Source organism: Melanotaenia boesemani, chromosome 22 (genome assembly GCF_017639745.1).
Source record: "Melanotaenia boesemani isolate fMelBoe1 chromosome 22, fMelBoe1.pri, whole genome shotgun sequence".
NCBI classification, from domain to species: domain Eukaryota; kingdom Metazoa; phylum Chordata; class Actinopteri; order Atheriniformes; family Melanotaeniidae; genus Melanotaenia; species Melanotaenia boesemani.
Window position 1 is genome coordinate 28,849,911 of NC_055703.1, and position 15,155 is coordinate 28,865,065.

The window sequence follows — 15,155 nt, forward strand, 5'->3', positions numbered from 1 at the left end:
GTTTGATTCCCACCGGCTCATCCTGCCTATGGACCCTCCAGCAACCAGCAGATGTGAAGAAGTGGGCGTCTCAGTGGGTGTGAAGAAGAAAACTCTGCATGTGGTCATTAAAGTCACAGAGAAACTGTTTGTGTTTGGACACACACGCAGGACGACAGCTGCCGGGGGGGGGGGGGCAAACAGCAGAAACCATTTTATTTATTTCTACTGGTTGTAAACGTTTTGAACTTCTTCAGACCAGACCAGGGCTGTCAAACATGTGGCCCAGGGGCCAAAACCAGCACTCCAGAGGGTCCAATCTCATGGATGGAACGTTTCTACTGGCTGCATCTGTTTAAACCAAAGACAGAATAAAAGCTGTGTTGTTGGTCTTGATGTTTTCTGAAGAAAAACAAGGAAAAAAAGCTAAGATGGGAAGACGAGTTTGTTTCACACAATGGATCACAACCTCAACAGATGAAAAATGTCACAGCTCCACAGAAACGAGACTGAATCTGTTCATCGTTAAACCAGCAGACTGGAGCAGAAAATACAGCCACTAAAGTCAGAAAGCATCAGCCAAAAACCAGACCAAGCACCAAGCAAACCTTCAGAATTTCTTTTCAACAATCCAGCCATTCTGTTTTTATATTCCCCTCAAAATATCCTGGTTAATTTCTTCTTAAAGAGGTTTACTTCTCAGGTTTCAGAACCAGGATGTGTGTTACTGGGTCTAAGTAAATTCACCTGGAACACAGTAATCATAAGTACAAGTAAAGTTACCACAGAAACGAGTAAAGTAGTCCTAGGAATGAATAAAGTAATCCTAGGTATGAATAAAGAAATACTAAGAATGAGCAAAGTAATCCTAGGAATTAGCAAAGTAATACTAGGAATGAGTAAAGTAGTCCTAGGAATGAGTAAAATACTCCTAGTAATGAGTAACGTAATCCTAGGAACAAAGTAAAGTTACCACACAAATGAGTAAAGTAATCCTAGGAATGAGTAAAGTAGTCCTAGGAATGAGTCAAGTAATCCTAGGAATGAGTAAAGTAATCCTAGGAATGAGTAAAGTAGTCCTAGGAATGAGTAAAGTAGTCCTAGGAATGAGTAAATCAATCCTGGGAATGAGTAAAGTAATTCTAGGAATGAGTAAAACAGTCCTAGGAATTAGCAAAGTAGTCCTAGGAATGAGTAAAGTAGTCCTAGGAATGAGGAAAGTAATCCTAGGAATGAGGAAAGTAATCCTAGTAATGAGTAAAGTAATCCAAGGAATGAGTAAAGTAGTCCTAGGAATGAGTAAGACAGAGGATGCTCTCTATGGTGGCTCTGTAGAAGTTCATCAGAAGCTGAGAGGAGAGTCCAGTCCTTTTGAGCTTCCTGAGGAAGAAGAGCCTTTGTTTGGCCCTCTTCACCAGGTGCGATGTGTGTGCGGACCAAGTGAGGTCAGATGTAATGTGGATGCCCAGGAACTTGATGTTGTCCACCCGCTCCACCTCCTCCCTATGGATGAGGACAGGGGTGTGCTCCATCTTCCTGGATCTCCTAAAGTCCACAATGACCTCCTTGGTCTTGGTGGTTTTCAGAACAAGGTTGTTGTCTGAACACCATCCTGTCAGGTGCTGGATCTCCTCTCTGTAGAGGGTCTCATTGTTGTCCGATATGAGACCCACCACGGTGGTGTCATCTGCAAACTTCAGAACCATGTGTGTGGGATGGATAGCAAAACAGTCATGTGTGAATAGGGTGAAGAGGGCCGGGCTAAGCACACATCCCTGTGGTGTGCCTGTGCTCAGGAACCGTGTGGATGATGTACAGTCCCCAATCCTCACCACCTGAGGCCTATTAGTGAGGAAGTCCCTGATCCAGAAGCATAGGGGGTTAGACAGTCTGAGGTTGTGGAGTTTCAGTGTCAGCTTGTCCGGGATCACTGTGTTGAAAGCTGAACTGAAGTCCACAAATAACACCCTGATGTAGGTGTTAGGATGCTCCAGGTGGGTCAGAGCTGTGTGCAGTGCCAATGAGACTGCATCCTCTGTCGATCGGTTCTCCCTGTAGGTGAACTGATATCTGTCCAGAGTAGCAGGAATGATGTCCTTGATGTGACTTGACACAGTCCTCTCAAAGCACTTCATGATTACTGGTGTCAGAGCGATCGGGCGGTAGTCATTGAGGCAGGTGACAGGAGATTTTTTTGGCACAGGCACAATGATAGAGGACTTGAGGCACACAGGAACTGAAGCAAGCTGCAAGGACAGGTTGAAAATGTCCAGAAAAACTCCAGCCAGTTTCAATTAGTAAAGTAATCCTAGGAATGAGTAAAGTAATCCCAGGAATGAGTAAAGTAGTCCTAGGAATGAGTGAAGTAATTCTAGGAATAAGTAAAGTAGTCCCAGGAATGAGTAAAGTAGTCCTAGGAATAAGTAAAGTAATATTAGAAATGAGTAAAGTAGTCCTAGGAATGAGTAAAGTAGTCCCAGGAATGACTAAAGTAGTCCTAGGAATGAGTAAAGTAGTCCTAGGAATGAGTAAAGTAGTCCCAGGAATGAGTAAAGTAGTCCTAGGAATGAGTTAAGTAGTCCTAGGAATGAATGAAGTAGTCCCAGGAATGAGTAAAGTAGTCCTAGGAATGAGTAAAGTAGTCCTAGGAATGAGTAAAGTAATCCCAGGAATGAGTAATGTAGCCCCAGGAATAAGTAAAGTAGTCCCAGGAATGAGTAAAGTAGTCCTAGGAATGAGTAAAGTAATCCCAGGAATGAGTAAAGTAGCCCCAGGAATGAGTAAAGTAGTCCTAGGAATGAGTAAAGTAATCCCAGGAATGAGTAAAGTAATCCCAGGAATGAGTAAAGTAATCCTATGAATGAGTAAAGTAGTCCTAGGAATGAGTAAAGTAATCCTAGGAATGAGTAAAGTAGTCCTAGGAATGAGTAAAGTAATCATAGGAATGAGTAAAGTAGTCCTAGGAATGAGTAAAGTAATCCCAGGAATGAGTAAAGTAGTCCTAGGAATGAGTAAAGTAATCCTAGGAATAAGTAAAGTAGTCCTAGGAATGAGTAAAGTAATCCCAGGAATGAGTAAAGTAGTCCTAGGAATGAGTAAAGTAATCCCAGGAATGAGTAAAGTAGTCCTAGGAATGAGTAAAGTAGTCCTAGGAATGAGTAAAGTAATCCCATGAATGAGTAAAGTAGTCCTAGGAATGAGTAAAGTAGTCCCAGGAATGAGTAAAGCAGTCCTAGGAATGAGTAAAGTAATCCCAGGAATGAGTAAATAGTCCTAGGAATGAGTAAAGTAGTCCCAGGAATGAGTAAAGTAATCCCAGGAATGAATGAGTAAAGTAGTCCTAGGAATGAGTAAAGTAATCCCAGGAATGAGTAAAGTAGTCCTAGGAATGAGTAAAGTAATCCCAGGAATGAGTAAAGTAATCCTAGGAATGAGTAAAGTAATCCTAGGAATGAGTAAAGTAGTCCTAGGAATGAGTGAAGTAATCCCAGGAATGAGTAAAGTAGTCCTAGGAATGAGTAAAGTAATCCCAGGAAGGAGTAAAGTAGTCCTGGGAATGGGTAAAGTAGTCCTAGGAATGAGTAAAGTAATCCCATGAATGAGTAAAGTAGTCCCAGGAATGAGTAAAGCAGTCCTAGGAATGTGTAAAGTAATCCCAGGAATGAGTAAATAGTCCTAGGAATGAGTAAAGTAGTCCCAGGAATGAGTAAAGTAATCCCAGGAATAAATGAGTAAAGTAGTCCTAGGAATGAGTAAAGTAATCCCATGAATGAGTAAAGTAATCCTAGGAATGAGTAAAGTAATCCCAGGAATGAGTAAAGTAATCCCATGAATGAGTAAAGTAATCCTAGGAATGAGTAAAGTAATCCCAGGAATGAGTAAAGTAGTCCTAGGAATGTGTAAAGTAATCCCATGAATGAGTAAAGTAATCCCAGGAATGAGTAAAGTAATCCCAGGAATGAGTAAAGTAATCCCAGGAATGAGTAAAGTAATCCCAGGAATGAGTAAAGTAGTCCTAGGAATGTGTAAAGTAATCCCAGGAATGAGTAAATAGTCCTAGGAATGAGTAAAGTAGTCCCAGGAATGAGTAAAGTAGTCCTAGGAATGAGTAAAGTAGTCCTAGGAATGAGTAAAGTAATCCCAGGAATGAGTAAAGTAGCCCCAGGAATGAGTCAAGTAGTCCTAGGAATGAGTAAAGTAATCCCAGGAATGAGTAAAGTAGTCCTAGGAATGAGTAAAGTAGTCCTAGCAATGAGTAAAGTAGTCCTAGGAATGAGTAAAGTAATCCTAGGAATGAGTAAAGTAGTCCTATGAATGAGTAAAGTAGTCCTAGGAATGAGTAAAGTAATCCTAGGAATGAGTAAAGTAGTCCTAGGAATGAGTAAAGTAGTCCTATGAATGAGTAAAGTAGTCCTAGGAATGAGTAAAGTAATCCTAGGAATGAGTAAAGTAATCCTAGGAATTAGTAAAGTAGTCCTAGGAATGAGTAAAGTAGTCCTAGGAATGAGTAAAGTAGTCCTAGGAATGAGTAAAGTAGTCCTGGGAATGAGTAAAGTAATATCTGAGGATGAACTGTGCTACAGTAGAAGGTAAAAGTGAACCTGAGCAGGTTTCCAGATGTTTAGTAGAGGTGTTACACAGGTAAATACTCAGGAAGTTATCGGCCGATGATGATGATGACGATGATATTGATAATTACGATGACGATGATGATGGTGACAATGACGAGGATGACGATGATGGACATTGCTATTAATGGTCACGTTCACCTTCAAACCACCATGAGGGTCCAGAAAGACGTCCATAATAAAGATCTCTGTCCCAGAGCTCAGCTGGACGTTCTTGAGCTCTTCTTCCACTGCAGCAGGTTGATGAAGAATCTGTCTGCAGAATTCCTGATGGGACAGAATTCCTGATGGGACAGTAACTGGAAGGATTTATAGATCTGGATTCTATTAAACCGGGTCAGATTATCTATCTGGAACACGTGAGGTCAGAAAGCTGGAGGTGAAACTCCAGAAATGCTCCTGTTAATCATTTATCGGAAAGATGAGAACAAACAGGAGCAACGTGAACTTCCCTCTGAACTTCCCTCTGAACAGGAACTCCATGTTTTATTCTCTTTTCAAGTTTTTTTTTTTTTTTTTTTTTGTTTTTTTGGTTTTTTTTTCAGATTTTTCTAATTAAAGTCTTAATGGATAAAATCTTGGAGCGCCATCCCTGCTGATTCTGGCAGCAAACTCCAGCTGGGCTGCCTCCATCCCAACAGGACGAGGGAGGGGGTCCGAGAGGAAAAGTGGGAACAGAAACTATTCAGAACTTCTCCCTCACACAGTCATACAAACAATGTCCGAACGGAAAGAGGATTTCCTCCAGACCTGAACAGACTCAACCAACAGGAACAGGAGTTCACCTCTCCACGTGCACGCTCACTACGTGCATGCTCACACAGATCAGAGGTTTTCTAGCTGGACCGTGCAGATGCAGCAATGCGCCCATCACAGCTGTTACCTAGCAACAACATGTGCAAATTAGCTGCTATGCTAACTCTGCACATTAAACAGAGTTAGCTGGACGGACGTTAAACCCAAGCAGAGACAAACCAGTTCTGGTCCACAGACCCAGTGAAGGCCGACTCTGCCAGACATGATGTTTCACTTCACCGACATCCAGCAAACATCTTCCACAAAGGAAATTCTTACCTAAATATCAAGATTAATATCCCGTTTAAATCATCATTAAAGCTGCTGGAACAAGAGCGCTCAGATGAAGGTGTGCTGGTCAGACGAGCCAATGGGGAAGAGTCTTTCTACAGGTCTTCCAGAAGTCTGCAGGTCTTCCAGGAGTCTGGAGGTCTTCCAGAGGTTTACAGGTCATCCAGAGGTCTACAGGTCTTCCTGAGGTCTGCAGGTCTTCCAGAGGTTTACAGGTCTTCCAGAGGTCTGCAGGTCTTCCAGAGGTTTACAGGTCTTCCAGAGGTCTACAGGTCTTCCAGAGGTTTACATGTCTTCCAGAGGTCTGCAGGTCTTCCAGAGGTTTGCAGGTCTTCCAGATGTCTGCAGGTCTTCCAGAGGTTTACAGGTCTTCCAGATGTCTGCAGGTCTTCCAGAGGTCTGCAGGTCTCTTTTTCCTGTCCTCACCACCCTAACCGTTCCAGGCAGATGGCCGCCCTTCCTGAGCCGGGTTCTAGTTCCGGTTGAGGTTTTCCTTTCCACTGCTGCCTCTTGCAGCTCAGGATGGGGGACTGGATCCAAGTCCAGACTCTAATCCACTTTATTTACTATTTAAAACCAAAGACAAGTCTCCAACGTGCTGCACATCAACAAACAATAATCAACAATACTGATTAAATAATAAACAAGTCATCAAAATAATAAGAAAATAAATAAACAATCTGGTTTTCCTTAACGAGACTTATTGATCATCAATTAGCTGGAACTGATCAGTAAAGCATGAGATGATGTGAAGCGGCGCTGTACACATACAGCTGGATCCAACTGAACTGGTCTGGTACCAGGACTGGAACTGGTTCAGTAGCAGGTCTAGAACTGATCTGAGGGAAAATGTAGGAACTATTGATGAAGACCACTTTACACGATCACAACAAAGTTAAAGGTGAAGACATGAGGATTAGACCAGGACGCTGGACCAGGACTCTGGACCAGGACTTATTTCCCCTGAATATTTCAGACGTAAAATGTTTTCATTTGTGTCTTCATCATAAAAAATGGAGAAGGTTTGAAGTGACCCTTGAAGCTCCAGATTTGTCTCCAGTCTCCATCGTCGCCGTTAGCGACGTTTATGGACAAATACCTCCAGATTCCAGAGGACGTGATTACACGATCAGCTGCATTTACACCATGGACCGCTGTAATACCATCCGAACGGTTCTGACACGCAGTGCTGCTACAGACTGGTTTATACTGGTTTAAACTGGATTATACTGGTTTAAACCAGTTTATACTGGTTTAAACTGGGTTATACTGGATGGGTTTGATTAAAATAAAAACAGAAATAAATGATTTCTTTTAAGGGTTAAACCATTTCTGACGTTTATCTGCTGAAAATAAATAGTTAGCTTCTTTGAACTGGTTTCATTCAGACTGGGAGACGTTCAGGAGCAGCTGGTAACCAGCTGGTTACCAGCTGGTCAAACCAGACTCTGATACTGGACTAAAGCCTGAAGATAAAACCAGTTTCAATAATCAGATTATATTCAGATCTACATGATCATCACATTTATGATTGTTTTGGTTTACATTCAAACATCATGAAGAGGATCCATCTGGTGGTCTGCCCTCAGATCCACCATCCATCCCCACAGCTGATCCATCAGCTGATCCGTCAGCTGATCCGGGATGCCTCATCAAGCTGAAAGCCAGTAAAACCAGCATCAGGTCAGAACAAACAGTATTCCACCGTCGTTAAACGTCCCACAGCAGCAGCTTCCCCCAGACGGACAGAGGATGGAGAGCCTGGTTCCCCTGCAGCTTCCAGCTTTATTTACACTTCTGCTGCTTTGTTTACAGCAGCTGAGAAAAATAAACAAACATGTTTTCTGGTACAGTCTCTATTTCTGGGTTTTTGGTCCTTTAACCTTTATTTTTATTTCCATAATTGAATAAATGTCATACATTTTAATTTGATTTACTGTTATTATTTACAACTTTTCCTTTTCTTATCCCATTCCTGTATTCATTTTGGTGTTTGTACCAACTTTATTCAACAAGCTTTCAAACAAGGAGCTGCTCGGAGTTAAAGGGTCAACAGAGTTCACCTGAGACCAAACTCTGGCAAAGGGTCCTGAGTCCACCCGTTCCCTGAAATATCTTTACTGATTGGGACAAAACCTGGACAATTTTCTCCAGTTCAGGAGTTTTGGGAGTACTTTAGACCAGGACCAGACCAGCTCCAGGATCAGGACCAGAATCCCGAGGCTGGACCAGATCAGATAAAACAGAGTGTTTACAGATTATTCCGTATTTAGACAACTGAAGACCAGGTCCAGGTCAAAAGCCACAAACACTCTAGTCCGATTTGGTCTAATTGATCCTGCAGACCCCGAACCAGAGGAAAGACCTGGTCCCTGGTGGCCCAGATGTGGAACAGAGCAGTGAAGATGTTTCAAGTCAGAAAATAAAGAAAAATAACTAAAACCGAAGCGAAGCAGCAGAAAGTCCCACCTCTGATCCAGTTCATCACCTGATCCGGACTCCATTTACTGACCGACTCCATGTCCACGAACTGCGCCGAACCCAGGCGGCGAAACTTCTCCGTGTAGTCCGAACCGAGACGAACTGAGCCGAACCGAGACGAACTGAGCCGAACCGAGACGAACTGAGCCGAACTGAGCCGCCAGTCGGTCTGAAACCTGAAGGAAGTCCAGCACAGACCAATTTCTCAGGTACCCCGACGATCCGCTTCTCTAACAAGCAGCGCGTGGGATGAGTGTCAGTTTACCTGCGATCTGGCCACGCCCTTTCTGGTTACCCTCCAGTCACAGAACAGGATGTTAATGATGCCTTCAATGGCCGTAATAACGTCGGAATTAGTCTTTTTTTATTTATGGATTGATCTTGAACTTTTATTGACAAATTGTGTACTTTGATAACGCTAAACTGAAGACTGCTGAGAAAAAAATCAGTAGTTAAATTATCATCAGCTGTTGATTAATTTATTTTTCTTTTACTAATTTAAACCAAACAAAAATCCTTCAGAAGTCTGTTTTTGTAAATCTTGTAACATCTCCCATAAATGATTTTAGAAAAGTCAAGATGTTGAATTAAAATTTAAATTATATTTATTATTAAATCATTTTTTTATAGAATCATGCATAGAAAAGGGCTCATCTCAAGGAAATTTACATTTTTATCACACTCACAACTCACAACCAATAAAATTAAATTAAAGTTCCTTTATATTAATATTTCTTTACTTGTTTAATTAAAAGAATACTGGACAGAATATTATAATATTATATTATACAAAAAGATATTAAAAAACAAGATATTGGCTTGAAGTTATATTAGTTTAAAAGTTGAACTACCAAGACTTTTCTTATCCTTGTAAATATATTATAATAAATAAATAATATTTATATAAATAATATATTTCTGTCCTGGGCCGCCGATGTTTCCTGACTCCGTTCTGGATGGAGGGATCTGAACTTCTGAACCAGGATGTTTCAGGTACCTACGAGTAAAAGAAAATTAATTGTTCTGATATTGAAATTTTTAATACAAAAAAAACAAAAAAAAAACAAAAAAATCAATTAAATAAACGATGATGCATGTGAGCATCATCACAGCGTTTTGTCAAAGAAAATTTCCTTTGAGTAATGATTACATGTCCGACGGTCCCCGAATGCAGCATCTTTTGTGGGCGTGGTCTCGTTCAGTGTTTATCAGAGAAGGTCAACAAAGCGTAACAGGAGAGAAAATCCATAATATCTTTAAACATGAGACTGAGGCAGAAAGAGGAGAAAACAGGGAATAAATTAATGAAATAAATCAACAACAAAAACCGTTTGACAGCGAACACAACGCCTGATGTTTGAAGCAAAAGAAAGAGAAGAGAAAGAAGAAGAAGAGGAGTTTCAAAAACACTTTATTAAAATGACCACAACAAAACCAACAACAGAGCAAAAGAAAAGAAACTTAAAACAACAAAAAACAAAACTCCAAACACAAAATTAAAGTCATTAATAAACTAAATTTCAAACCCTTCACACCTAACAGTACTTAAAACTACGGAACCAAAACCAACAACCCTCAGAAATGCACAAACAAACAGTCCTCTCTGACCGAACGCAGCACATCCCCCAGATTCCCACAAAGGCATCAGTCCTTTTAGTAAGTTTATAAAACTCAAACTCCAGCCTGAGTCGAGCCGCCAGCATCCCTGTCAGGATCATCACCATGTCCACACCCCCCACACCGTTCTTCCTGGTTTTAGCTGGACCTGAAATCAAAGGAAGTTAACAAGTGTGTGCACATCTTTGTTCCTCGCAGAATAGCGTGGACCATAAATAAACAAACAAAAGGAAAACTGTACCCCTAGTCCCTGAAACCAAGTCCCCAAAAGCCTAAAGAGCCCAGCCAGTCGACCACACTGAGTAAACACATGATGGACCGTCTCAGGCTGCAAACAGAAGGACAACCCTCCCCCGTGTCAGGATGACGGTGCACCAGATACCTGTTTGTAGCTATAGCCCCGTGTATAACCCTCCACTGGAGGTCACCCATCTGTTTATCGATGGGGGACTTATACAAATCGAATCAAATCACATCAACCTTTATTTAAAAAGCACCTTTCATAATACAGGCAACACAAAGTGCTTTACATGATTAAAACATTTATGCATATTTAAAACAAAACTAAATACATTATAATAGAAACACTCACCAAAATGTTTTCACCCAGCTGCACACATACACACACACACACACACACACACACACACCAAGCAGCCCCCCCTCCCCATTCTATACAAACATGATTCTCTTATTTCTGTCTCGGGACCGCCAACAGCCCCCTGGGGACACACCCCTGCCAACAACCTCAACACCTTTACCCCCACCAAGGAGCGAGTTTTGAGACCTTCACCCTGAAAAGATACTGAGCCGTCCTTCCCAAAGTTTCAAAGTCCCTTGACACCGGGGTCTGAAAGGACAACAAGACGTCCTCATCATCCCGCCACTGACTAATGGCGGGAGAGACAGTCAGGGATGGAAGCAGGTAGTCCATCCCGGCTGCCCACCGATCCAGAACAGCCCTGTCCTCAGCAAACACTCTAAGGGGTCCTGGTAGGGACGCACGAACCTCCTCCACCAACCTGGTCAACAGTCTGCTGGACCTGATGTTGAGCAGCCCGGACAATTGGGTAATAAAAGTCCTTAGCAGATCACCTAGCTTCACACAGCCTCTCTCCCTTAGTCTGGATCTCAGGTTTTCGGAGTCCAGAGCCTGAGAAGTGATGAGGCTGTTACCAACCAGAGGCTCCTCCAGAATCCACATCCCCACCGTCAAAGTCTCCTTCTGATGGAAGATAAAACATGCCATGCCTGCAGGACAGGCCTGTAGAAAGGAGTCAGACCAGGCAAATCTATGGACCCTGGTTAAAGAAGAAAAAGATGTTTATCATATCTCCAGCCTCCGGCCTGCCTCAGCAGTACACAGGCAGTGTCAGTCCACGGCAGTCCAGAATGGTACAGCAACTGCTGAGCCGTCTTCAACCTAAAGGCCTTGATACGAGATGCAATGTCCACCAGGCATTTCTTTCGGCCTGGTTTGAAGAAAGACATCATTCACCATGTTAGCAGCTGCCATGTGTGCCAGATAACTGGAAAGCCGAATCAGAAGATTCCATGTGGCCCCGTTGCACCCGATTCCAGTTGTGAGTGAACCATTTGAGAAACTTATAATAGACTGTGTAGGCCCTTTGCTGCATACAAGATCGAGAAACTGTTTTTGGTTAATGTTAATGTGCGCTGCAACTTGGTATCCGGGATTGTAACTTGCAAGATAACGCTAGTAGCAACTGTAATCGGCCAGATCCAGGGTCGCCAGAAGTTCAGTGTGGTGTTCTAATCGTGCATGAAAGTGTTTTCCCGGTAGAACAACAATGGTCTGAAACTTTGGCCGCAAAGCTAACACCCCGGTTGTGTAATTCAGAGATGCTCGTCAAGCTACCGTCTACATTATAGTTTCACCACGAAAATCAGCAATCTGGTCTTCTCACGTTAATTAAGAAGTTTCACCACTTATTTCAGGACATTCCTTCTCGCACCACTGTCATCTGACATGACATTGATGTAGGACAGGGCTACTCAATTCGGTTCTACGAGGGCCACAATCCAGCAGGTTTTCCATGTATCCCTGCACCAACACACCTGAGTCAAATTAGGTGGCTCTAACAGCCAATCAGGTTCTACACAATGACTCATTAATTTGACTCAGGTGTGTTGGTGCAGGGATACATGGAAAACCTGCTGGATTGCGGCCCTCATAGGACCGAATTGAGTAGCCCTGATGTAGGAAATAGTAGACCAGTTAAACAGTACCCATACTGGTGTAGCTTGCACAAGAGACAGCTCTTGACTCAGAAAACCAACTATTTAGTCAAGAATGGCTTTGCTAAGCCCAGCAAGAGTCCCTGGAGCTTGCCATGTCTGGTAGAAATGAAACCCGACGGTTCACCCCGTTCCATTACAGATTACAGAAAGGTAAACGGCCTGACTGTTGTGGATGCGTACCCAATGCCGCGAGTGGAAGACTGCGTGGATGCTATTGGATCGGCTCGATATGTGACCAAAAAAGATCTGTTAAAAGGATACTGGCAAGTCCTGCTAACAGAAAGAGCATTGGAAATTTCGGCCTTTGTAACACCTGACAGGTTCTTACAGTACACAGTGATGGCCTTCGGTATGTGTGATGCTCCTGCTACATTCCAGCATTTAGTCAACACTCTGTTTGCAGGCCTCTTGTACTGCATCGCATACTTAGACGATGTCCTCTCGTACTGCATCGCATACTTAGACTATGTCCTCTCGTACTGCATCGCATACTTAGACTATGTCCTCTCGTACTGCATCGCATACTTAGACTACGTCCTCTCGTACTGCACCGCATACTTAGACTATGTCCTCTCGTACTGCATCGCATACTTAGACTATGTCCTCTCGTACTGCATCGCATACTTAGACGATGTCCTCTCGTACCGCATCGCATACTTAGACTATGTCCTCTCGTACTGCACCGCATACTTAGACTATGTCCTCTCGTACTGCATCGCATACTTAGACTATGTCCTCTCGTACTGCATCGCATACTTAGACTACGTCCTCTCGTACTGCACCGCATACTTAGACTATGTCCTCTCGTACTGCATCGCATACTTAGACGACGTCCTCTTGTACTGTATCGCATACTTAGACTACGTCCTCTCGTACTGCACCGCATACTTAGACTATGTCCTCTTGTACTGTATCGCATACTTAGACGACGTCCTCTCGTACTGCACCGCATACTTAGACGACGTCCTCTTGTACTGTATCGCATACTTAGACGACGTCCTCTCGTACTGCATCGCATACTTAGACAACGTCCTCTTGTACTGTATCGCATACTTAGACGACGTCCTCTTGTACTGTATCGCATACTTAGACGACGTCCTCTCGTACTGCACCGCATACTTAGACGACGTCCTCTTGTACTGTATCGCATACTTAGACGACGTCCTCTTGTACTGTATCGCATACTTAGACGACGTCCTCTCGTACTGCACCGCATACTTAGACGACGTCCTCTTGTACTGTATCGCATACTTAGACGACGTCCTCTCGTACTGCACCGCATACTTAGACGACGTCCTCTCGTACTGCATCGCATACTTAGACGACGTCCTCTTGTACTGTATCGCATACTTAGACGACGTCCTCTCGTACTGCACCGCATACTTAGACGACGTCCTCTTGTACTGTATCGCATACTTAGACGACGTCCTCTCGTACTGCACCGCATACTTAGACGACGTCCTCTTGTACTGTATCGCATACTTAGACGACGTCCTCTTGTACTGCATCGCATACTTAGACGACGTCCTCTTGTACTGTATCGCATACTTAGACGACGTGGTGATTTATACAGACACGAGGGATGACCATTTGTCTGCCCTAAAAGAAGTGTTAACTCGTCTAGAACAGGCCTCCTTGACCTTAAACCTGGCCAAACGTGAGTTCAGTCAGGCCACTGTCTCCTTTCTTGGAAGACAGGTGGGTCAAGGTGTAGTGCCCCCTCTCAAAGCTAAAGTAGAAATCATAAGTCAATTTCCTGTCCCCGAAAGTAGAAAGGCATTACGCAGTTTCCTTGGTATGACGGGAGATTATCAAAACTTCTGCCGCAACTTTGCTAACGTTGTCTCGCCCTTGACAGCTTTAATCAGTCCTAAGCAGGACTTTAGATGGACAGAGGAATGCCAACATGCTTTTGATAGTGCCAAGGCTCTGCTTTGACATGCGCCAGTGCTGGCCGCTCCCAACCTCCTGAGACCGCTCCATTCTGTGCAGTAGGAGCAGGAGCCATGCTTCTACAGTCTGACGATCATGGGATTGATCACCTCCTTGGTTATTTCTCAATGTAGTTCAGCCGGCTCCAGATGCATTATTCCACCATAGAAAAAGAGACTCTGTCACTGATGTTAACTTTGCAGCATTTTGCCATTTACGTGGGTTCTTCTTCTGTGCCAACCATCGTCTTTACTGATCACAATCTGCTAACATTCCTTTCGAGAATGTATAATCAAAACGAAAGACTGATGTGTTGGGCACTCTGGAAATTCGCCAGAAGAAAGGTACCGACAACGTTTGTGTTGATGCTCTGTCTCGTATAGAGATTCCTGACTGTGATGATGCTGACGGAGATGTGAAAAAATTAAATGTAAGAAATGTGAAGTTGGAAAATGGGATTGTTTGCAAAAGATTAACATTCTTTCTGTGTTTCCAGAGATGGAAAAATAAGAATGTGTGTGATGAAATTCTGCTGCTCAGTTGCTTCTCTGCCATTGGCGGAGGATTTGACAGTGACCTCCCTACTCTTCTGCCTCTCTAATGATTGGTTGCTGCCTGTTCAGCTTACCATTTGGTGGGACCACCCTCTGAAACCTCTACTCTTCAGCGACTGGCCGACTGCCATCCCGCACTTCCTCCCCAACAACAAATTAGAAGGACCCCAGGCCTTTAAGAACGAGGAAGCGCCAACCCTCATGGCAGCTGTGGGCCTAACAGTACACAGCTGCCAACTGGGATTGTGTAGAAGTTGCTGGTCTGAGTAAACCATGTGGTTTCAGTAAGAGCATTTAGATTTCCCTTTAGTACTCGATTGTGTTTTGGGTTGAGAGTTTGAGGATATACGCTGTCTTTGTGAGAAGCATTTGAGCTCCGTTTTATAGCTGATTTTGGTTTGTAGTTTGTAAAGCTTACCGTTTGGTATAAAACTTTGGTTTGTACCAAAAAAAAAAGCTCCATTTTGGTAAGGTTAAGAGTGATTGTGAGATTTTGGTTTTTGTATAGTATTTTGGAATTAAGACAAGTATTTTGGTTTTGTATTGTATTTAGAATAAGTAAAGAAAAGGGAGAGTAAAGATGAGGAAGAAGAAGAGGAGAAGAATAACAAGAAGA

General features: G+C 43.1%; 1 protein-coding gene across 5 annotated transcripts in view; it reads right to left on the reverse strand.

The window, feature by feature from the left end:
• LOC121633641 (connector enhancer of kinase suppressor of ras 3-like) overlaps nucleotides 1–8,430 on the reverse strand; it is a 38,086-nt gene extending 29,656 nt beyond the window's left edge. For 3 of the 5 annotated variants that reach the window (XM_041975801.1, XM_041975802.1, XM_041975803.1), the window contains exons 1-3: nucleotides 8,163–8,430; nucleotides 4,823–4,874; nucleotides 4,749–4,782 (exon numbers count right to left, since the gene is read on the reverse strand). In XM_041975801.1, the coding sequence (XP_041831735.1) occupies nucleotides 4,749–4,782; nucleotides 4,823–4,874; nucleotides 8,163–8,197 (121 nt within the window). In that variant the 5' untranslated portion in view covers nucleotides 8,198–8,430. Of the gene's footprint in view, nucleotides 1–587; nucleotides 661–4,748; nucleotides 4,783–4,822; nucleotides 4,875–8,162 lie in introns of those variants that run through there. The other 2 variants (XM_041975804.1, XM_041975805.1) reach the window with 2 other exon arrangements.
• Nucleotides 8,431–15,155: the final 6,725 nt, after the last annotated feature.